This window comes from Drosophila tropicalis, unplaced genomic scaffold, assembly GCF_018151085.1.
Source record: "Drosophila tropicalis isolate 14030-0801.00 unplaced genomic scaffold, ASM1815108v1 contig_805, whole genome shotgun sequence".
Lineage (NCBI taxonomy): Eukaryota > Metazoa > Arthropoda > Insecta > Diptera > Drosophilidae > Drosophila > Drosophila tropicalis.
The window spans coordinates 2,876,926-2,900,255 of record NW_027173295.1 but is presented as its reverse complement, the minus strand read 5'-3'; the positions used below and the strand labels follow the sequence as shown (position 1 = coordinate 2,900,255).

The 23,330-nt window shown below is 41.5% G+C and overlaps 7 protein-coding genes across 8 annotated transcripts; 4 read left to right on the top strand and 3 right to left on the bottom strand.

Annotated features, from left to right (window-relative positions):
• Positions 1-736: 736 nt before the first annotated feature.
• Positions 737-2,585, top strand: Ir75d (Ionotropic receptor 75d). The gene is made up of 3 exons (XM_068294028.1): positions 737-810; positions 950-1,655; positions 1,721-2,585. The coding sequence occupies exons 1-3, from the start codon at positions 750-752 to the stop codon at positions 2,583-2,585; spliced, it is 1,632 nt and encodes a 543-aa protein (XP_068150129.1). The 5' UTR covers positions 737-749.
• A 260-nt stretch (positions 2,586-2,845) lies between these two features.
• Prp6 (pre-mRNA processing factor 6) lies at positions 2,846-6,076 on the bottom strand. Its single transcript, XM_068294027.1, has 5 exons — positions 5,883-6,076; positions 5,171-5,813; positions 4,238-5,113; positions 3,228-4,181; positions 2,846-3,158 (listed from the first exon to the last, which is right to left on the bottom strand). The coding sequence occupies exons 1-5, from the start codon at positions 5,978-5,980 to the stop codon at positions 2,934-2,936; spliced, it is 2,796 nt and encodes a 931-aa protein (XP_068150128.1). The 5' UTR covers positions 5,981-6,076; the 3' UTR covers positions 2,846-2,933.
• A 215-nt stretch (positions 6,077-6,291) lies between these two features.
• Positions 6,292-8,208, top strand: CSN1b (COP9 signalosome subunit 1b). Its single transcript, XM_068293690.1, has 2 exons — positions 6,292-6,449; positions 6,540-8,208. Exons 1-2 carry the CDS (start codon positions 6,417-6,419, stop codon positions 8,085-8,087), a joined length of 1,581 nt encoding a protein of 526 aa, XP_068149791.1. The 5' UTR covers positions 6,292-6,416; the 3' UTR covers positions 8,088-8,208.
• A 6,790-nt stretch (positions 8,209-14,998) lies between these two features.
• LOC137580102 (corepressor interacting with RBPJ 1) lies at positions 14,999-16,310 on the bottom strand. The gene is given in 3 exon segments (XM_068294025.1): positions 14,999-15,898; positions 15,900-16,154; positions 16,233-16,310. Coding segments are annotated over 3 exon segments (1,128 nt in total). The 5' UTR covers positions 16,305-16,310; the 3' UTR covers positions 14,999-15,097.
• A 371-nt stretch (positions 16,311-16,681) lies between these two features.
• On the top strand, positions 16,682-17,457 carry arx (asterix). The gene is made up of 2 exons (XM_068294026.1): positions 16,682-16,924; positions 16,996-17,457. The coding sequence occupies exons 1-2, from the start codon at positions 16,748-16,750 to the stop codon at positions 17,317-17,319; spliced, it is 501 nt and encodes a 166-aa protein (XP_068150127.1). The 5' UTR covers positions 16,682-16,747; the 3' UTR covers positions 17,320-17,457.
• A 153-nt stretch (positions 17,458-17,610) lies between these two features.
• Positions 17,611-20,145, top strand: LOC137579824 (dihydrolipoyl dehydrogenase, mitochondrial). 2 transcript variants are annotated; one of them, XM_068293641.1, is made up of 5 exons: positions 17,611-17,690; positions 17,788-17,851; positions 18,231-18,758; positions 18,816-19,694; positions 19,768-20,145. In XM_068293641.1, the coding sequence occupies exons 2-5, from the start codon at positions 17,810-17,812 to the stop codon at positions 19,831-19,833; spliced, it is 1,515 nt and encodes a 504-aa protein (XP_068149742.1). In that variant the 5' UTR covers positions 17,611-17,690; positions 17,788-17,809; the 3' UTR covers positions 19,834-20,145. The 2 variants fall into 2 exon arrangements, with proteins under 2 accessions (XP_068149742.1, XP_068149741.1); XM_068293640.1 differs by having other exon boundaries at positions 17,659-17,851.
• On the bottom strand, positions 20,135-22,781 carry TrpRS-m (Tryptophanyl-tRNA synthetase, mitochondrial). Its single transcript, XM_068293639.1, has 3 exons — positions 22,231-22,781; positions 21,751-22,172; positions 20,135-21,673 (listed from the first exon to the last, which is right to left on the bottom strand). The coding sequence occupies exons 1-3, from the start codon at positions 22,525-22,527 to the stop codon at positions 20,236-20,238; spliced, it is 2,157 nt and encodes a 718-aa protein (XP_068149740.1). The 5' UTR covers positions 22,528-22,781; the 3' UTR covers positions 20,135-20,235.
• Positions 22,782-23,330: the final 549 nt, after the last annotated feature.

Sequence of the window (23,330 nt, the reverse complement as noted above, 5' to 3'; positions counted from 1 at the left end):
GAGTAAGGAAAAGTTGTCTGTTGTCTGTTGTCTATCCTTACCTTCTGACAGCGAACTAACTTATCTCGACTTTCAAGTGGTCAACCCAACTTCAACCCCACCCACAAACAATAATTCTTGACCAACTTTTATTTCCCTTTCTTTGGTGTCTTTTGTTTTATTTTATTTCCACAATGACACGTAATTGACTTTGTCCGCGCGAAAAGTACACGTTGGAGAAGGAGATGGAGAAGAAGCCGTAGCCGGAGCTGGAAGAAGACGATGGCACTTTGTGAAAAGGAGGCACTTGCTAGTACCAATTAAACGCCATCGACGACCAAATTGCAGTGGCGAAATTGCAATACGTAATGACAGATGGAGGCGATAAGAAGGAGGATTGAGGATTGTTTCAGTTGGTCGATGGATCTGGGTAGAAGGCTGGCCGGATGGATGGTAAGAATGGAATGCAGTCAAGTGTAATCAATGCATAATTTTAATGCAATTCCCTTAAATGCAATTATTGTGCGAAAGCTATAAAAGTCACTGGGGCTAGTGGGAAATTTCGCAAAAAGGAAAGTAACATGAACTCGTTAATATTCGCAGTTGCTGTCCTTCTGCTTGGCATCGACGCCATCAATGACTTGGGCCAAGCCAGTGGTCGTGTTCGTGCCAGTGACAGCAGCTGGTGGTGGGGCACCAATGGCAATGGCGGCAATCAGTTGCCGGATATGCTAGTCGCTTACTATCGCCACCATGGCGTGCATAGTCTGATGCTGGTCGTTTGTCACACTGAGAAGAAGGACATTGCTGAATTACCCCATGCAATGCACAGTAAGAGCGTTAAATTTATGACCTTTTACAAACACCACACGAATACACAAACACACACACACACACATACACGGACATTCACTTGTTCGAACATTCCTTCCACCATTCATGTCGCCCCAAAAATATATATGTTTGACAGCTGATTCCCGCCTGACGACGATGCTGTGGCAACAGTTTACCCTCAACAATTTCTATGTGCAAGTCCACACAGCATGCTCTCTCAAGGACCTTCAACATGTCACTGCACCAGGACCAGATGAACTTAAGGTGTCCCCACCGCCTTCAACCTTCCATCCGGACAATACAACGCATTGGGAAATATCATTCGTTTTGCCCGCCACCCCCTATAAAACGGGTATACTCCTGCTTGACTTTACTTCTCCGTGTGCCCTCAATTTGCTGCGTTGGTCAACAGCACCGGAGCATAATTATTTAACGACCAATCGTTTTTGGTTACTTTTGACCGCAAATATGGATGACATTGATTTTCTAGAGGATCCTGAAATCTTCATACCACCCGACAGTGAGTTGCGCATCCTCTGGCATCAGAATTTCACAGCCACATTGATAGATCTCTACAAAGTGGGTCCGGACAAGCCATTGAAGCGCCGTCATATTGGCATTCACTTGCGTACCACGAAACATTTGAAGCATGCCCTGCAAAAATTTGGTTCGGCCATCACGTATCGTCAGAATTTGGAGGGTACGGTCTTTAATTCGGCCATAGTTATAGCATTTCCGGATGTATTTACCAATATTGAGGATCTCTCATTGCGGCACATAGACACCATATCGAAAGTGAACCATCGACTCATGGCGGAATTGGCCAATCGGTTAAATATGAGGTAATCTTCCGTGTCCGGTTTCTCCTTTAGATTTCAAGGAAAATTCTTTTCGATCTTCCTTGCAGTTACAACACGTATCAGACAGTGAACTATGGATGGCGTCAGGAGAATGGTTCTTTTGATGGGCTTATGGGTCGCTTTCAGCGTTATGAACTGGACTTTGCCCAGTTGGCCATATTTATGCGCTTGGATCGAATTGCCATATGTGATTTCGTAGCCGAGACATTTCGTGTGCGGGCGGGCATTATGTTCCGACAGCCACCCCTGTCTGCCGTATCGAATATCTTCGCACTGCCTTTCCAGGAGGATGTCTGGATCTCAATACTCGTTCTCTTGATATTAACCACCGTGGTGCTAATTGCCGAATTGATCTTCTCGCCGCATACACATGACATGGGTTACATGGACACATTGAATTTCGTGTGGGGCGCCATGTGCCAGCAGGGATTCTATGTGGAGGTTCGCAATAGATCGGCCCGAATCATTGTCTTTACCACCTTTGTCGCAGCTCTGTTTTTGTTCACATCGTTCTCGGCGAATATTGTGGCTCTGCTGCAGAGTCCATCCGATGCCATTCGATCTTTAGCTGATTTGGGCCAATCGCCCTTGGAGATTGGAGTGCAGGATACGCAATATAATAAAATCTATTTCACCGAATCAACAGATCCGGTTACTAAGAGTTTGTATCACAAGAAGATAGCCGCCAAGGGGGATCATGTTTATATGCGTCCACTGTTGGGCATGGAAAGAATGAGAAGGGGTCTGTTCGCCTATCAAGTGGAACTGCAGGCTGGCTATCAAATTGTTAGCGATACATTCAGTGAGCCAGAGAAATGTGGTCTCATGGAATTGGAGCCCTTTCAGTTGCCCATGCTGGCCATTCCGACAAGAAAGAATTTCCCCTATAAAGAACTATTTCGTAGGCAGTAAGTGAAACTAAATCAAAATCCATTGCATTCCCTTTTCATGACTCTTCAATTTCATTAACAGATTGCGTTGGCAACGAGAGGTGAGTCTGGTCAATCGGGAGGAGCGCAAATGGATACCACAGAGGCCAAAATGTGAGAGCGGGAACAGTGCATTTGTGTCCATTGGCATAACCGAATGTCGTTATGCCTTGCTGATATTTGGTTATGGTGCCGCCGCAAGTTTTGGCTTCTTTCTATGCGAGATTATTGCAAAACATTTTTCCGGACTCTATCGCATTTTTTATGGCTACCGGGATGTTCAGCCGTAGTTGTGGCTGGTTTTTATTTTCATATTCAGCTTAAAGTGTAATCAAATTGGTATGGTTAGTTCTCTGACCACAGCACGTAGTATATCAGGCGTCTTAAATTGCCAATTCCAGATATTTTTGCTGATTTTACACCAGGATTCCCCATGCGTTGGCTCTGCTGCAATGCAACGTTCCAGAACCTCTTGTTGCTGCTGCTCGGTGCCATGCAGCACTTCGAATTTGTAAAAATATGCCCAGGCATCACCCAGATCTGGATCAATTTTCACCTGCGAGAGGAAAATTTAATCGTTTATCTTAATATATTTAAATAAATACTTGGGCTCAAGAGAACTTACCGTTCGATTGAACCAATCGCGGCATTTGGAGAACTTATGTTCAGACCAAAACAATTGCGATACCGCCAACAAAACGTGAGGATCGTGCTCGCACTTCTTTAATGCATCCACCGATTTGGTCTTACGCTGTGGCTTGGTCTCCATAAAAATAGCCTCTGCCCACAGTTGTCCAGCATTTGGGCATTCCTGCAGAGCTCGGGCCATCATGGTGCTGGCAATTTCCTTCAATCCGGCTCTTAATTCTACTCGTATGGCTTCCAGCCACAGGACAGGCACCTTGGGGTTTCGTAAACGGCCACGTTCCAAAATAGACCGAGCCTTGGTTAGAACTCCCTTGCGCTCCTCCAGATTGGCAGAGAGTATCCAAAGGGGTATCGATGTTGGACATTTCTTAATGCCCTGCGTATACGTTTGCGCCGCATCATTTGTTCGATTCTGTTGCTCTTCAATTTGACCTTTCATCATCCAGAGTTTAGGGAAATCGGGAAATACTTCAACAGCTTCTTCTAGTAGGCGCAGTGCCTCATTGAATCGCTCCAAAGCCCATTCCAAGCGAGCTGATTTCATCATAACACGTGGAGTCGGCGCAGAGCCTCTGGCCTTGGCCAACAAGCGACGTGCTCGCTCATATTCAGCATTCTCGGACTCAAGTTTGACGGCGGCTAACCAAATGTCCTCGGAATTGGGATTGGCCTGAAAGGCTAGCGAGAGAATGCCTCGAGCTGCTGGCACATCACCGGCCATCCACTTGGATTTGGCGCCCATTAGCCAAAGAATCTCTGATTTCGGGCAATGAGCAACGGCGCGTTGCAGAAGAGCCTCCAGGGATTCGCGCGTGCCATGATTCTTCTCGAAGTAGGCTGCCCGTAACCAAATACTTTTCTTGGAGGGGAACACCTGTAGGGCATGTGCATAGACAGCTCGAGCACACTCAAAAGCTGTCTCCTTGGCGCACTACAATGGAGAGCGTTAAAATTACCAGTTCCATTTTTTGTCTGTGATATACTTACAAATTCGGCATCATCGATCCATGTCTGTTTGCGATCCTCCTCCTCTACACTAACTTCGATGACCGCTTTGATTATAGACTGACAACAATTGACCGCTCCCGATTTCTCCGCCTCAATGGCCTCCTGGAACCAGTGATCTCTGTTAATTTCCACACCATTAGCCGTCAATGACGTCAATGAACGATCTATAATCTTCTCCACCATGTGTATGTTGCCATTGGCTTCCTCCAGCTTGGCTGCCGTTGTCCAAATCTGGCGATCTGTGGGAATATTCTCACGCGCCTTGTTGAGCACTTTACGAGCATTCTCGTATGTTTCCAGCCGGGCCAAAGCCAGCCACAGTTCGACACTAGTGTTGCAGCACTCCACGGCACGGGAGAGCAGAATTCTAGCATCATCGGGATTCTCTAGTTCCACGGCCGCCTTCCATAGACGCACGGAATTCGGTATGTGCTCCAAAGCTTTGCGAAAGACACGACGCTTGGCTTTTGTTTCGGTTTCCAAGTCAGCGGCCTTAATCCAAATGCGCACTGAGGTAGGTATATGACGGGCTGCCTGGGCTATAACCGCCTTAGCCGTATCCGGTGGTTGCAGACGAGCCGCCTCTAGCCAGAGATCTTCGGATTGGGGATTCATTTCGCAGCCGCGCATGATCAAATTGCGGGCCATTTGTACCTTGCCGGTAACTTCTTCTAGACGAGCGGAAGCTATCCAAGCTGGCGGATGATTGGGATTTGTCTCACGCACAGATTTGAGCAGAAGCCGAGCCTTCTTAATGTCATTAATGTCGCCGCCATAGGTGGGTATCATTGATTGCAGATCTGTTAGATATCCCTTAGGATCGACAACGGTTTGACCAGTTACCGAGTCTGATACCTACACAAAAATAAGTCATGAACAGAACATTTTACAAACAGAAAGCGGTTTATTTACCTGCGACAGCTTCACATTCATTAATGTGTTTCTGGCCTGACCGATTTTCCTCAAATCCAAGTCTCCTGTTGGTGTGAGCATACCCGGTGTGGCCACTCCCGGCATCATTGAAGCCAAGCCCGATGATGGATCCAAACTAGATGTCGTTTCTCCACCCAAATTTCTCGATAATACACTATCCGGCAGCGGGGTGAACTTCTCTGCCCTAGGATTTCTTTGTTTACGATTGCGACTGTCGCCCACTTCTGGAATTGTGGACCATTCTTCGGATGTGACGCCGGCCAGTGAGCGTTTGAGATCACTGAACTGTTGCTGAATCTTCGGACGCTCTTGACGATAGCGCTCCAAATCCTCGCGTAGGCGACGATCACGATATTCCTTGCGTTTCTCATCCATTCGCTTGTCAATGGAATCGTATATGGCATCGGCTTCCTCGTCATCCTTATCGTAGGGATCCTTTGAGAAGAGCGAACCACTATATCCACTAAACTCATCATAGTTGGAGTCATTTAAATCCTCATCTTCCTCCTCCTCTTCATCTTTTTTCTTGCGCTTCGTAGCTGGTGGAGCATGTCGATCATCCGAAACATCATTTGCATCTCTCGCCGGACCAATATCTGAACGTGTGGTAAATCCAGTGGCACTGTAATCATCAATTTGATTTGGTTTATTGTTAAATTTTGGATAAAAACAAATATTAGGCAAAACTTACCCACGGCCCACACCGGCCACATAGCCCAAGGGAGCGGGCACACCCAGAAAATGCTTCTTATTGCGATTAGCAATTACCGCTGCTGTAATGTTGGACATCCTCTATGTGTTTCTATTTTTTGAGAATAATAATAATTTCTCAATTAATACAAAACGTTTACAACTTTGCTTTGCTTTGCTTCTTTCATTTGTCCCGAAGTGTTGGTAAACACCTGTAGAACCGGCTAAGTCCGTTAGAGATGGACAATAAAAAGTGATTTAAGTTTTCAAAGAATTGTATTTTGCTTGACAGAAAAAAATTATATTCATTAGGTTTATATGGTTCTTATAACAATTTCTGTAGTTTATACTTCCAGATTCACTTGCAACTTATTAATTGCAAATATCGTGACTCAGTGTTGAATAATTTTGCGGTGTATCGTTTTTGGCAACCCTGGTACTATTGCAATATCCTGAATTATCCAAAGAACAATTTGTATTGAAAACGAGGAAAATTGTGCGATCTTTTGTGTAAATAAGCTGATTTAAACGCAATATGCCTGTGCTGCCTATGCCGCCACTAATGCAGGTTAGTGACAATAACTTTAGCCTATTAGCCTTAACCACCGTAAATAACTAATCGATTTTCTTTTCGGACACAAAAAAAAAACATAAAAAGAACGCCGTGGAGCCGATGCAAGTGGATGCGCCGCCAAACGAGGACAATGAGAACAATGAGGAGCAACAGATTGTAGTAGAGAATCCTAGCATTGATCTGGAAGTATATGCGAATCAATATACTGGAATCGCACGACTATATCGACTAATCTATGTCGCTGATGTGTGTCCATCACTTGCCGTGGAAGCGCTAAAAATGTCCATTACCTATGTTATGACTACCTATAATGTGAATTTATATCAGGTCCTGAGCAAGCGTTTAAGTGATTTTCAATCTGGAAATAATCCAGCCAATCCAAATGCCGCTGGTGGCGCAGATCCATCTGCCCCATCGGCAAATCCAGCACAAGCATTGCCGGATATAGCAGCTCATCAGCCGGCGGCAGCTATTGCAGGAGGGGCGAATGCTGCGCCCAATGCTGAAAAGGATGCCTTTGCTTTCGACGCCGTTTGGGTGGACACCAAAATGAAAAAGGCGGCCTTGAAGCTAGAGAAATTGGACTCTGATTTAAAGAATTACAAATCAAACTCTATTAAAGAGAGTATACGACGGGGACACGATGATCTGGCCGATCATTACTTAAGCTGCGGCGATCTAACCAATGCGTTAAAATGTTATTCCCGTGCCAGGGATTACTGTACCAGTCCCAAGCATGTGGTTAATATGTGTCTAAATGTTATTAAGGTGTCGATCTATCTACAAAACTGGGCCCATGTCTTGTCCTACATATCAAAGGCTGAGAGTACACCAGACTTTGCCGAGGGATCGAAGGAGGCCAATGCCCAGGTCCATACAAGGCTGGAATGTGCGGCCGGTTTGGCCGAATTACAGCAAAAGAAATATAAAGTAGCGGCCAAGCATTTCCTCAATGCAAATTTCGATCATTGTGAATTTCCAGAAATGATATCCGCCAGCAATGTAGCCGTCTATGGTGGTCTCTGCGCCCTGGCCACATTCGATCGTCAGGAGCTGAAGCGCCTGGTCATTGCATCCACATCATTTAAATTATTTCTAGAACTAGAACCGCAACTGCGGGATATTATATTCAAATTCTATGAGAGCAAATATGCCTCTTGTCTGACTCTTCTGGACGAAATTCGTGACAATCTGCTGGTGGATATGTACATAGCCTCGCATGTCTCCACGCTGTATACAAAGATCCGTAATCGTGCCCTCATTCAATACTTTAGTCCTTATATGTCAGCGGATATGCACAAAATGGCCCTCGCCTTCAACTCGTCGGTCGGAGATTTGGAAAACGAAGTGATGCAATTGATATTGGATGGCCAAATACAGGCGCGCATAGATTCGCACAATAAAATTCTATATGCCAAAGAGGCGGACCAAAGGAATAGCACATTCGAGCGTGCCCTATTAATGGGTAAACAATATCAGCGTCATACTCGCATGTTAATCCTAAGGGCGGCCATGCTCAAGAGTCAAATCCATGTGAAGAGTGTGTCCAGAGAGGGCGGCAACCAGCATGGCACCGAACTGTGTGTTTCAGCGGGATCGACCACAACAGCTGTTCAACTGGCTAGAATTTAGATCAAACAACACGAAATTAGGAACCAACCCAAGCGTCTTCTGCTCTTTCGTCTCATTTCTACTGTCAACATGTATTCAAATCGTGCGACGTAATAAAGTCTTATAGCAAAGCTAAAATGAATTTAATTCTGTTATCTGTTTTACCTGCCCAGTGCAATGCTTCAACAATTCAACTAGGACAAATTCTGATGAACCATGGAACATTAATATACTTAATTCAGCAGTTTATGCTCCACTTGCACTTTCAAAAGGTATGAATCGCAAGTTTTTATTCCAGAAATAACACATAAAGAAACTGTTTAATGCTATAATACTTGTATGAATAGTTAAATACAATTTATATATAGATTAAAACACGATGGATGCTATCGGGAAGTCTGAACAATGGATTTGATGTATTGATAAAGATGATGATGTGAAAAAGATAAGAAATGAAGCACATTTTGTAGAATTCACTACACCATTTGCGAATTGGCTGAATTTTTCATAAACATTATCCACTTGAAATATCTTATGTCTCAATTAAGAACGATCAATTTGTTGACAATACTTTTTAAGCTAAAAAATCCAGAAAATTACACACAAAGGACTACAATTATCTGACAATTGTCGCAGAACACTGCAGAAACAACCGGTTTAGGTACTCAGGACATTCTGTACAAATATAAAACCAAAACATGGAACAATTAGTGAAAACATATTTTTATCCACTGTTTTTAGTGCTTTATCCTCTGCGAACTGTTGATATTCGCTTCCAAATATGGACTTATGAAAAGCCCAGACCTATCTTAACCGCACTGGCTACCATTCTGCATGGCCTGAAAAGACACCTGACCCTAGATCTACTTTGAGGAGTGGATTCTATGTTTCTTTGTGAAAATGTCAAATACAATTGTTCTTTGTTCACTTATACAATGCTCTGTGTATGTCCCGCATGTTTCAATATAAATAGTCCATAGTGTATTTTGATTTTTAAAATCCTTACTGACTTCTTAAAAACATCCAATAATGAATATTAATTCTTCATTACACTTTTGAAAAAAACACACCTCTATATTTATTTCAATTATTTGATTTTATTGTAACAGTCTTAAAACGATTTTTACAAATTTTTAAATAATTTTATTACATTCTTAAAATGTATCAACAATTTTTTAATGAATTACGCACAGATGTCTCTCTGAACTTATAGAATATATGAATGATAGAAATCGTCTAGGTTATCATTGCAAATTCTATCTGTATAATTGTCATTGTTTAAATATTTACAATCACCAAACAACTCAAAGGAAGACACTTTATCTGCATATTGTTTGATTTCATCAAAGGAGATCTCCTGACTCTCCAATTGTATGGCCCACAATGTGTATGGACTCAAAAAGGCAATATTTTTGTGAATTTTCTCCCAAGAATCATTGTACATAATGGGTTTGTTATTTATCTTGTTGCTTGCAAACGAATATTTGATTAAAATAGTTTTATCCATAGAAAAGTAATAAATCTTTTGCTTACATCGATAATAATTATTTCCCAACATTTTGAGATTCAATGTGAATCTATTGATAAGTCTATTGAATTCATTTGCTGAAGTTTCGTTTTCAAATTGAAACCGTATTCCAATATTTTTGAATTTCACAGCGTTTTTTTGTGTGCCATTTAGGATATCAGCTTGGACAACGATTTCAGTGCCATTCAACAAATTTTGAATTAGATTGTTGTCCTGCCATTTATAGAATACCACATTTTGATCATTGATCATATAATTATCCTGATCCCTATGACTTGAGTTTATATCACTCAGACGAGTGTTCAGATTTTGAATTTGTTCGACGACATAATTTATTGTTAGATTCGCATCGTTTAATGGCAATTCGTTGGGTAGCTCCAATTTATAAAACTCTTCATACGAATGAGGAAAGTATTTCTGTTTGTAGGACTTTACTGCCGTTTCGTATCTTTCTAAAATCAAGTTGGATTTGATTAAACCCTTTAATTTTCGAACGCTTTCGGTATAAGTTCCAACATCTTCGAATACATTCACATTGGCCAGGGATGACATGTACTTGGATAGAGTCACACTGTCGGCATACGAATCGATGCGATCATAGATATCAATTAGGATTTCCATACACTCCTCCATGCGAGATATGGAACGCAGTAAGTCTTGCTCGATTGCAAAGCCCTTTGACATTTTTTGGAATAAAACTTTTGCGTCTCGAAAAATTTGCTGGAGTCGCAGTTTTTTTAAATCAAGTTCGAAATGATGTTTGCCTTCCAGATCCTCACTCAATGAATTACTAAACTTTTCCATAGTCTCAAATGTGGGAAACATTTCATTGTATACATTATCTTCCAGTTGCTTCAATGTTCTCAAATCCTTCTCGCATTCTTTCAACTTGTCATTCGAAACAATTCTTCTCATATCATTGATTGCATTAGCAGTAATATCCAATGCATTAACTATTTTAATTCCTCTGTTAACCAATTGCACTTTTTTTCTCGATCCTCGCCTCACGCTGAGGCTTGTTCTTCAATATTATAGATTTTTTGTCATTCAAATAGGTTTCAAGTCGGTCTCGTTCAGCCATTAGCTTGCTTAGTCTTTCTGGATTGTCGATATCCTCATTTTTGGATAACTTTAATATTTCAGTTTTCGATTTCTTAATGTTGTCGGATATTTCTTTGATGTTTTCATCATTTTCATTATGCGATATAAACTGATCGAACATCTGTTCGATTTCATTCAATCCGTTTTGAATCGTTTGTTTTTCAGCCTTATATGTTTCAGATACCTGTGCTATGGATGCTCTCATCGCTGTAGTCGTGGTTGGCAACATCATATCTGAATTTGGGACTAAAACCGACTCTGAAAATGGCAAAGCGATCGATGCTGCCGTTCCGAAAGGTGTGAAAATTGTTGCTATTCCGGATACAATTTTGAACCCTGCAAATATCAGAGCAACTGCTTGGGTGTCTTCAATTTTCTTTAGATTTTCTCGCGTTATATTTTCTCTCTTATGAATTTCCGTTAAAATTTTATAAATATCCTCTTCCAATCTACGCGTATTTGACTTGGTTTCGGGTATAATATAAGTATCTATAATGTATTGTGCGGACTCAATTTTCCTATGCAACGATGCGTTGTATTGTGTTTGATAACTTTGAATGGTTTCGCTTTGCTTGGATTCCCTCAAACCATTTATATCCATCTTAATTGCTCCAATATATTGCAATAGATCGAAAACTGTATTCTGATTGGCATTATTTTTAATGGCAAACATTTTGCTCGTTATTGTCACATATAAATAGCGTAATATTTTGGTTTCGTCTGGTGTAAGATTATTTTTGTTACTATTGATATGTTCAACAATTCGATATTTCAAAGATTCCAAAATTGAAATATATAATGTATTGTCCTTTCGTAATGTTTGATAATTTTTTTTCCAGGTTTTCCAATTCCATTAGAAAACATTGCGTAGTATATAAGGTTTTTATTTTGGCATTTTCTATAAAACTATTTGATATATCAATGATATATTCTTTCATTAACGGAGAAATCGATAACGATTCTCGCATAAAGGCAATAAAATCGTTGATTACTGAGCATTTATTAGAAAAATGAATTGTTGTTGGTTCCTTTATGTCCTTTTCATTTTTACCATCAGTTCCATTAGCAGATTGAATGGTCTTACCTGGAATCTGTCGTTTTAAATCAGAACAGCAGGCCATATAAAAACTATTCCAACCACTAGACGTCATAAATGAGCTATATCCGATTTCATACGAAACTCCAATTATAGTACTTCCACCTTCTCCCCCCGCACCGTTTGCTCCAACAGCACCTAAGTAAATATTAACAAATGTACATATGTATATAATAAAAACAAAACCAATTTAAAAACCTTGTTCTCGAAGAATGTTAATCAAGGGGTTTTCGAATAGTCCCACAACATCTATTTCTCCAGAATTACCACCTTTTCCTGCAATTCCTCCGTCTCCACCATTTGTGCCATTTTTTCCTGGATCTCCATGTATTATTTCATTTGTGGGGTTATCACACTTATGCGGCTTGGAGCAATCATATTTATAAACAGCATCAGTTCCTTTTTTTTCCAGAGAATCCTATGAAACGCCAATGACAATTATGTATATAGAAAAGGATAAGCTCATTTGATCTCACCTTTACCACCATGTTGGCCGGGACCACCAGTTCCTCCGATTGATGTAATTTTTAGCTGTTTAGCGTTTGGATGAAATTGTACACCAAAAAAGGCACCACCCGAATCGCCCGGCAAACCGGGTAATCCCGGGTAACCATTTACGGCCTCATTATGGCTAGTTGCAGCTGCAATCGGATTATGCATTTTGCCATTTAGTCCCTTCATAACTATTGAAACACTATTTTCCACTCTCCAGTTTGGAGCAATTATAGAGAATTTCACATCTTTGGCTTCTTTAAAGGTATCAGTATCGAAATATATTCGATTCAAGGCAACTATTTCAATTCGATTGGCAAGTTTCCAGCAAGTATTCGCAATTACTTGACTGATCTTAATGTTGTTGCCTTTTATTCGGAATATGCCATTGTCACAGTTGATATTGTTGCTACTAATTTCATAATCCAAGAAATGTTTTTTCAACAAAATAAATCTTTGTATTCTATTAAAATTGATTTCTTCAATATTGTTCAATCTTCCGCAAATCATTTCACTACGAAGTGTTCCCAAAAACTGTAGGAATGCATTTTTTGACATTTCCAGCGCATAATCCTTATTGGCCAATCTGTGCCAGCTATCAGCATCTGTTGTCGTCAGTAATTGGTATAAATCCATTAGAAACTTATACCATATTTCGTTTTCAAACAGATATTTAAGCAATTCATTAATTTCATTTTTGATTGTCGTTTGCATTGAAAGCATTGTACGATTGTTATTAATTAGTTTTTTCAAAAACGTATTTAGCTTCAAATAACCAACGATTTTGTCGTCTTCAACAAAATTCGAATTCAATTTTGAAGCACCTGATATAAAGACATCCACACTGGAGACAAAATTATCAAATTCAGTTATTGATGTGGTGTTTAAGGTGGATAATGCCAGATTTATATCATTATAAAACTGTTGCATTACGTTGATTCCATTCTCTTTCGTTTGATAGAAGTGCTTCATTTTGTGAATAATATTCAACATTTTTTCAACTATATCGTTGTCAATAATGTCAATGTTGTCGCGTACCAGATATTGGGATCTATCCGATAGTGTGTAGAAAAAGTCTTCTTCATTCGTTTCGATCAGCGGCATGTTCTTTATTATTGTCCTTAATCGTTGGGCTTCAGCTACAAAAATTGGCATATTTTTCACCTCTCCGGCGCTTTCTGGTTTCCGGAATATGGCGATTCTGTCATTTGCATTCGCCAATAAGCTTTCCACGATTATAGCTGATCCCCTTCGCTCGCGCTCCTCGTTTTCCTCTTGCAATACAATTAGAGTTTGATTTAAAAATTTCGCAACTTCCGTAATAATATCAGAGTCCGGAACTAAAATGCCTTCTTCGCGGTTATTATCCACTTTCGTTACGAGTAATGTGATTGCATTCCGATATTTTTCGGGGTTTTTTATCAAACTTGTTATTTGCGTCAGAAAATTAAGAAATTCGTTTCGTTGTCCTCCGGTAATTTCCACAGCCCAAGCATTCACAACCAATACAAAGTTAATCGAGTGCGATTTCTTCAGAAGTTTATCTATAAAGTATGTCGTTCCGATATCGGACATTACCCCTCTAGTATCTTCGAAGCCCGGATTATCCACGTATGTCAGCCCATTGACGGGATCTTCGAATATTTCGGGCAAAGATGTTTTCGATACGCCAGTTATTTCGCCAATTTTCTGATTATCATCGGAAAATATATATTTTCCGGGTCCAGTACGCTTTGTCTTTAAATTTTGATCAGTTAAAATTTTTATTGATGTCGATTTACCGCCTCCAGTTATACCCAGAAACAGGGTTAAGTTTTTATTTTCTTCGACTATAAATGTTTTTTCGCACCTTTCGATATATTCGAAAACACTCATTAACGACGGACTCTCGATTTTGTTTGATGAAACGAGAACTTTAAACTCGTTTTGAATATTAAGTAATGCCACAATTATAGTGAGAATCCTCATCTTGTCGACGATATTGTGTGAAGCACACAACAATCAAATTGACATTAGTTTGCCATACGACAGAAACGAAATATTTATTAGAAAATAACCATAGAATGTATGTATATTTACAATCTATTGAACTATTTTGCATACGACACTCATTACATACATTCTAATCACTTAATTATATGTGTTTGTAGAATATTTCCAATGAAAATGAAACTTTTCCAACTAAAGTTCATTATGTTATCAGTACATATACAAATACTTTGAGTTAGGTTTCTCATAAACGGGTGTGGACCTGGATGATTCTGTACATCCAGCTAGACTTTTATAATTTGGACTTATATTTGTATAAAATTTTGTAACGTTGTTATTGTCTGTCATTATGGGCATTCTTGGATGTATTTCAAAAACAGCAGAAATTTCTATAGCTACGACAATAAGGATCAATAACCAGGACGTGCGATGTAACCTCTTTTTCCAAACAAAAGTATGCGAATGCCAGACCCTTGTTAAAGGTAAGAGAATGAAGATACTCATGTATAATGGACGATGAAGGGTCCATAATACATTTTCCCAAACTTTAATTGTTTAATATTTCAATCAAAAGAGCCATCGTGAGGTACTGTAAGGAATCATCTGCAATGTCAACATACATACAAATGTACCTAGAATTTGTAACCAAATTTTGAAAAAAGGGACTGTGCGCGGACCGCCTATGGTTCCAGTACTTGTTGCATCTCTTCCAAAATCGAATGATTCAAATTATTGTATTTTTTTTTTTTTTTTGGTGGGACAAGAAGCTATATTGTTCATTTGAAAATATTATTTATACAAAATTTAAATATTAATGTAGGAAAACTAACGCCTGGATCGATAATTATTATTATTCTGAGTCCGTTCGCGACGATCTCGATTTTCTTCGCTAGATCCTCGCCTCTTTTCGTCACGAGAACGTGAGCGATCATTCCTTCTTTTACGATCCTCTCTTTCCTCTCTACGTCGACTATCCTTGTCGTCTCTGCGATGGCGATCATTATTTTCATTATCTCGAGAGCGATCTCTTTTACGTCGCTCTCTATCCCTGTGATTACTACGCGAATGCTTGTCATCCGAATCACTGTCAGAGGAAGATGACGACGACGATGATGATGATGATTCATCGCTCCGTTTCTTAGACTTTTTCTTTTTTGTTTTCTTTATAGATTCCTTGTGTTCTTTTTGCTTCTTTGACTTCTTCTTGGATGACTTTCGCTCATCACCCTTGCGCTTGATGCGTTCAATTTTCTCCAACTTCTTCAGCAATTTCAGTTTCTGCGATTTACTCAGGGATTTGAGGAAGACAAGTTCTGGATTCTCCTCCTTCTCCACAGCATCGCTGGAAACAAACTGATGCTGTTGTTGAATCACTTTTATACTTTGAAGCTCCAGAGCGGATCGCTTCATCTGCAGGCCATCCTCTTTCATTTGCTCCTCGAGGACATTTTTGGACATAATGTCGCTGGCTTCGGTTTCCGCATGCAACTTGCGCGCCTCACTCATCGATATGCTGTACATGGAGCACTCCTTGTCCGTATTAATGTGGCCCCATTTATGGCATTTAAGGCATCGAACATTGCGCACCTGTATGCCAAAGGGTTGATCACGAATTTCGGTGTCCCCCCTTACAGTAGGACTCACGGGGTGCATTATATTTGCGTTGCCATTCGAATTTGTATTCGGGTTCATTGTCGTCCTTCTCACGCTCCTTGCGCACACCTGGAGGTGGCTCATACATAAAATTCACACTTAATTTATCCTTGCTATCCTTGCTCAGCATGGCCTTGTTCTCGTGCAGATTCTGTTCCTTCTCATATTGATTGCGTAGTTCTTCCTGTTTCTTTTTATAAGCCTCGGCCTGCTGCTCGGCCATCCATACCTAGTAGTAGAGGAAAAGATACACATGAAGATATTGAAGGTATTCCCCATGCCATTTCGTTGACAAAAATGTACTTACTCTTTTCAGATTATCCCGGGATGCGGGGTGAAAGAATTTCTTGCACATGTAATTGTTGAAACCTTTGCCCATTTTGTTGTTGTTGTTTGATTTGCTCTTTTAGAATTTAAATAAACTAAAGCTAATGAAAATATTTCACAATTTTTCTTGTTTACGTTTTCTAACTTCTTCTTATTGTCCAGTGTTGGCAAGCGTCGGATTGTTAAAATTTATTGATAGAGATGAGCCAAACAAGTCACGGCTTTAACTGGTTTATATAGGAGGATTTAAATAATCATCGATTAGAATCAGAATCTGTTCAATATTCGTGTTTTATGCATATGTCAATAACTTCAAATTTGTGTGATGTTATTTGTTTGAATTGACAGAATTTTTTTAGTTACAAAGACTTTAAGCGATCTTTCTACGCGTGTAGCTCTGATCTATTGGCGTTTTGTAACACTGTAACATAATCTTGAATTCGAACTTGCCTTCAAATTCAGATAAGACTCAGTGTACATTGAAAAACAACAACTATGGAATCTATGGATCCCAAGGATATAGTGCATTGCCCATATAACAGTGCACATTCGATGCTGCGCAAGAAACTTCAACAACACATTATGAAATGTAAGGAGATCTACAAGGACGAAGTGGAGCTTCTAGTTTGTCCCTTCAATAAGGCGCATCACATTCCGGCACCCGAATTTCATGTAAGTGATGGCAAACCAATTCTGTCTTCAACACCCTCTTTATACCGATCTCCGTTGTGTTCTGTTTGCAGCAACATACCAAATCATGCGAAGACCGTAAGATCATAATGCATTATCAATATAGCCAAGCCGCCGAACTTAATGAAGAGACCAAACATGAAAAGATCGAATCAGAGGAAAATTGGGATGATACTTCTGTGGATGATTATAATCCACAGGTATATGCATCTCAGGCAAACATTGTGAGAGATCCAAGTGGTATGTTTCCTGCACAGCGCAAGGCATTCATCAAGCAGGAGCGTCTCCGTCAACTGGGTGAAGATGGCGATGATGTGAAGCCACCAAAAGCACCTAAAACACACAATGCTGCACGGGCAAAGCCATACGATCGTTAATACACCAAAAACAAAACAAACGAATTTAATATAGCTCTAGGATGGCTTCAAAACCAAAGACGATTGAATTCTTAAAGTGATTAGCACAACCAATATTTTGTATGTGCCTAATAAATGTAATCTCAGAAATATTGAAAATATATCAATCTCTCAATTTCCCAAGCGTTGATTAGAAAGAGAGGTAAGGTAAACAGCAGTTTTGAAAGGGACAGGTACACCATAGTGCACAGCTCACAGCGCTGTTAAGACCTCTCTGTAAGTGGCGCCAGTGTGAAATGGTAAGCGGTTAACAGAATCTGTTAGCCGCTAATAAACAAATCGATTAATGGACACTAGTCCAAGTGCCATCACTAGCTACTTGATTGATTCGGGTTTGTGTTGTGACAAAATTGACAAATAAAATTCTTGTTTTTATTTAATTTTAATACAAAAATCTTGTTAATAAACAATACATTCGCCACCCCCCAGATCCACTGACCCATATATAGACATGCAGTCGACGCTACGACAAGTTGTGACGGCAGTAGCCAAGGTAAGAGAAGGTTATGCAATCTTAACCTATTTACAACTAGGGGCTCGGTCAATAAAAAAAACTATGATATTTGGCTCTATCTAAATTAAGTCGGGCTATCTAACGGCCAATGACCCAATGATTGCAGTGGAAACCAATTAGCGACTACCTAACACCGATTGACTACACAGTTTGTATTACGCCCGCCGGCTGACTAATCTTCTGAAGAAGTCAAGGTCGCCTATCAGCTGATGATATGGGGCTGAATGAAAAATTGACGATGATTAACATGAGCCGATGCGTGTGATAGGGTCGTGATAACAAAAGCATGCTGTTCGGCTAGTCGAGTGATTTGCCAAATTTCCTGACCTATATATATCATTGCTTCACTCTTTTCCAGACTCCACTCCGCACGAATGCTGCCATTTTGGGTGCCCTCAACGCCCGCTACTATTCCAGCACACACGAAGCTGATATTGTGGTCATCGGCTCTGGGCCAGGTGGCTATGTAGCTGCAATTAAGGCTGCCCAAATGGGCATGAAGACCGTCAGTGTGGAAAAGGAGGCTACTCTTGGTGGCACTTGCCTTAATGTCGGTTGCATCCCATCCAAGGCTCTGTTGAATAACTCCCACTACTATCACATGGCTCATTCGGGCGATTTGGCCAGTCGTGGCATTAACTGTGGAACCGTCTCCCTGGATCTGGAAAAACTAATGGGTCAAAAGACGAGTGCAGTCAAGGCTTTGACTGGAGGTATTGCCCAATTGTTTAAAAAGAACAAGGTTACACAGCTGACGGGATTCGGCAGTATTGTTAATCCCAACGAGGTGCAGGTGAAGAAGGATGATGGCACCGTTGAGACGGTCAAAACCAAGAATATATTAATTGCCACCGGCTCAGAGGTGACACCATTCCCGGGTATTACGGTAAGATGATACACCAACTGATTTTACTCTTAATCCATAATGCATAATTTCCATCAGATTGATGAGGAGGTTATTGTGAGCAGCACTGGTGCCTTGAAACTGGCCAAAGTGCCCAAGCATCTGGTAGTAATTGGCGCTGGTGTCATTGGCCTGGAACTTGGTTCAGTCTGGTCACGTCTCGGAGCCGAGGTAACAGCCGTTGAGTTCATGGACACCATTGGCGGTGTTGGCATCGATAATGAAGTGTCGAAGACCTTCCAGAAGGTTCTCGTGAAGCAGGGCCTGAAATTCAAACTAGGCACCAAAGTGACATCTGCCTCTCGCAGTGGAGATTCTGTCACCGTGTCGGTGGAAAATGCAAAGTCGGGTGAAAAGGAGGAAATCCAGTGTGATGCCCTGTTGGTCAGTGTGGGCCGACGGCCATACACCGAAGGCTTGGGTCTCGAAGCTGTCGGCATTGTAAAAGATGACCGCGGTCGCATTCCCGTGAATGCCACGTTCCAGACTGTGGTGCCAAATATCTATGCTATCGGCGATTGCATTCATGGTCCAATGTTGGCCCACAAGGCCGAGGACGAGGGTCTTATCACCATTGAGGGCATCAATGGCGGACATGTGCATATCGACTACAATTGCGTGCCCAGTGTGGTCTACACGCATCCCGAAGTGGCGTGGGTGGGTAAATCGGAGGAGGCCCTGAAACAGGAGGGTGTCGCCTACAAAGTGGGCAAATTCCCCTTCTTGGCCAACTCAAGAGCAAAGACCAACAATGAGACAGATGGTTTTGTCAAAGTTCTGGCCGACAAGGCCACAGATCGTGTCCTGGGCACCCACATCATTGGCCCCGCTGCCGGAGAGTTGATAAACGAGGCTGTCCTTGCCATGGAGTATGGTGCATCTGCCGAGGATATCGCCCGTGTCTGTCACGCACATCCTGTAAGTTCAAAAGAAGTTAATCCTCATATCATTCACATTGTATTCTATTCGTTTCTCTTCTTCCCCATTTCAGACCTGCGCCGAGGCTTTGCGTGAGGCCAATGTGGCTGCCGCCTTTGGCAAGCCCATCAACTTCTAAATAATGAAATCCTACCCCTTTTCGAAAACTCTCAACAACAAATAGAAATTATGGCAAAAGAAAAAAAAAACGAAATGCAAAAGCGATATTTCTCTAAATTTGGGCAAGCGCGAAGCGTTGAATTCAATTTTTTTTTTTTTTTGTTTTTGTTTTATTAAAAAAAATATTGCAAATTTTGCAAAATAAATGTAATTTATGTATATTAAGTGTAGAGAATAAAAACAAAAATATTCGAGAAAATTGAAAACAAAACGCACCGAAAAAATAAAACGTGAAAGTTGAATTAATGACGAGAGCGAGCTAGATCTGAAATCATCTTGATTTATTTCTCAACTTGAATACGTACGATTTATACATTTACCAATCTACATGTAATAACAATACTAAGCGTCTAGGACTGACTCAAACCTCCGCTTTGCTGATCTCGGCAGCAGGACGTTCACAATTTTCATCGTCATCTTCCTGTTCCTCAGACGAGGAGGAATTAACTAGCTCTTCAGTATCGCCAGAATTTGCTGCAGTTTCGGGGCCAGTGGATGGGGATGAGGATGAGCTGGCGGAGGAGGAGGATGACATCGATGGAATACTAGCTAATAGGGGCGAACTGTATTTCGATGCGGCAGAGCTAGCGGACGAGCTGGACTCCTTGTATGGTTTGCTTTTCGTAAACTTTAGCGCATTTGCCGTTGTGGACGCTTTGTAATAAACACTATTTGCCAATGTGGAGGTGAACTCCTGCTGTTTGTTGGCCGCATTCGCTTCCCGGGTTAGAAAGGCTAGAGCACTGGGATTTGTGTTCTGCCCAAAGTTTCCATGTGGCGGGACCGCCGTGAAACCCATCTCTCTGGGTACCTGTGGCATTTCATGCCGCCTTTGTAGCCCGCCAGTGACATTAACCGAGCTGGGCGATCGAAAACCCATGCTAGGTGCATTCTGCTTGTCCATTTTGAAAATATGTCGGGGAGGAGTCTTGTTTTGAAGTTTCTCCACACGCAAATGCTGTGTGGGCACCACAGGACGACGCATCATTGGACGCATTGGGAACTGATTGAATGACATGCCATCCTGCAGCTCGCCGGTGGCGGCTTCACCCGCTGATCCGCCAGATGCACCGTGACCCGGCTCGTGACGCTGGTCGTAATGGGCCTGAGCGTGCGCATTGACGTTGGGCATTAGAACGCCCTTGGCCATACGTTGACTGGCCGTCATCCTCAATCGGTCGGGAAGCAAAGGAGCTACCTGAACCGCTGGCGGCAAATGGGCATTGGTTCCTAGGCCCAGCCGTTGCTTCACATCGCTCATGGTCTGTTGCGCCGTTTGACGGGCTTTCTCTGCTCCCATCTCCAGCATGTAGATGAGCTCATTCCGCTTGGTCAAATGCTGTTGAATCTGCTCCCGTATGGGACGCAAATGCTCAATGATAGCGTCGGCCACACGATCTTTGTATTTGCCCGTGTCCAATGTGTTGGCCTCTTCCACAACCGAGTTGATGGACTGCCCAGTGACCTGGGCATGGATACTGACTAGATTACTTACACCAGGACGCGCGGACGGGTTATATGATATGTCCGAAGTGAAATCGGTCATAGCCTTACGGATCTTCTCCGTTATCTGTTCGGGTGAATCGATTAAATTGATGGTGGCCTTGGAATTCTCCTCCGATTTGGACATTTTCTTGGTTGGATCGCGCAATGAGAGCACACGAGAGGCCTCTGATTCCTCGATGAGAGCATGACACACGGGAAATGTGTCACCATAGCGGGTATTAAAGCTGCGAGCCAAATGCTGGGCCAATTGGATATGCTGCAGTTGATCAGCTCCCACCGGGACATGCGTAGCCCTAAACAAACAAACACACAAAGAGAAGGAAGGACATTGAGTTAAAGAAATTTCCTTTTACTCGACATCGCGACTCACTTGTATAGCATTATATCTGCTGCTTGGAGCACAGGATAGACATATAAACCCAATGGAACGTCCTTCAGCATTCGGGATTTCTCCTTGAATTGCGGCAACTGAGCCAATCTGGGCAACGTAGTCAGCGAGCTCAATATCCAATTGAGTTCAGAGTGTTCCAGCACAGCGGATTGCACGAATAGGGTACTCCGGGAAGGATCAATGCCACATGCCAATAGTGTGGCCGCCAAAGAAAAGATATTCTCACGCAGCACTGGAGGATTATGGGGCATTGTTATCGAATGCATATCTACTATGCAAACGGTCACATCATCGCGTGCCTTCTGCAATTGGGTCCACTTGCGTACGGCTCCCAAATAGTTGCCCAAATGCAAGGTGCCAGTAGGCTGAATGCCACTAAAAATGCGACGGGGCCAACGCGACTTTGGAAGATTACATAATCAGCTGACTATAGACCCACGAGAGAGGGAGACATCTTACCTGTTCCTGTTTAGGGGCCGTTGGTTGCTGTTGGTGTTGTTGCTGCTGATGTTTCTGCGATTGGAATGGCATATGCCTTCCGCCAATTGACCCTACGGATTGTCTTGCCAATACTTGGGCCGTTGCCGATGTGCTGCCACCACCTCCTTTCTTATAACCGCCGTAGGACGAGCCTGACGAGCCTCGGCTGGATGCCGGCATCTGATGCAATAGATCAACATGGAACGAACGTCGGGCAAGCTGCATACGTCGCACCGCCAAAACCACGGGTTTATTCAATTTACCAGCGCGAAACATTGTTATAAACAATAAAGAAAACCGGGACTTTGTCGGGTTGAAGATTTTTACAACTTTTTATATTAAAGGAATTTTGTACAATTTTGTATTTGTGTTTACTGTGAAAGAGTATGTAGAAGAGTATGAGACTAGGAAACAAGAAAATAGGAACAAGTCAAAAACGAAATGTATCCATGTGGAGAGTGAAACGAAAAGGCCTATTTATCACAGTAAAAAATCAAAAACAAATTGCAAAATATTCCCGGACACATAACTAAATTGACAAGGTTGCCATGCTTATAAATTTTTATTCGAGTGTTGCCACATCTCCAAAAAATAGTGTGCCTAGACATGGGAGTCCAATCGATAAAATCTATACAACAGTAATAATATAACTCCCAGCTCTAACATCAGGGCGAATATATTCGTTTTGGCAGAGCGAAAATATTACATTTGACTAAGCGAATTGGCCCTGCGGTTGTTGTTGTTTTCGTTTTCGACTTTTTTGTGTTTTTTGCCGCGCGCATCTCTCTTTAAGATTTCTAAGTGAAGTGTGACCAGCCATAATATCAAAAAATATATTTCCAAATAATATGATAGATATGCGATATATCAGGGAAAAAAAATATTTCGATATAAATATTTTTTTTTTATGCCCTTGCAGAGAGGGTATTATAAAATTGATCATAAAAATCGAGTATGCTATGAAATTTACATATGTGATAATATGAGAGTAAAATTGTTTTGTTTGTATATTGATGAATTGAGTTGCAGAAAACAAATTTTGAACATGTAAAATTACCAAGGACTGCAAGGGTATTTAA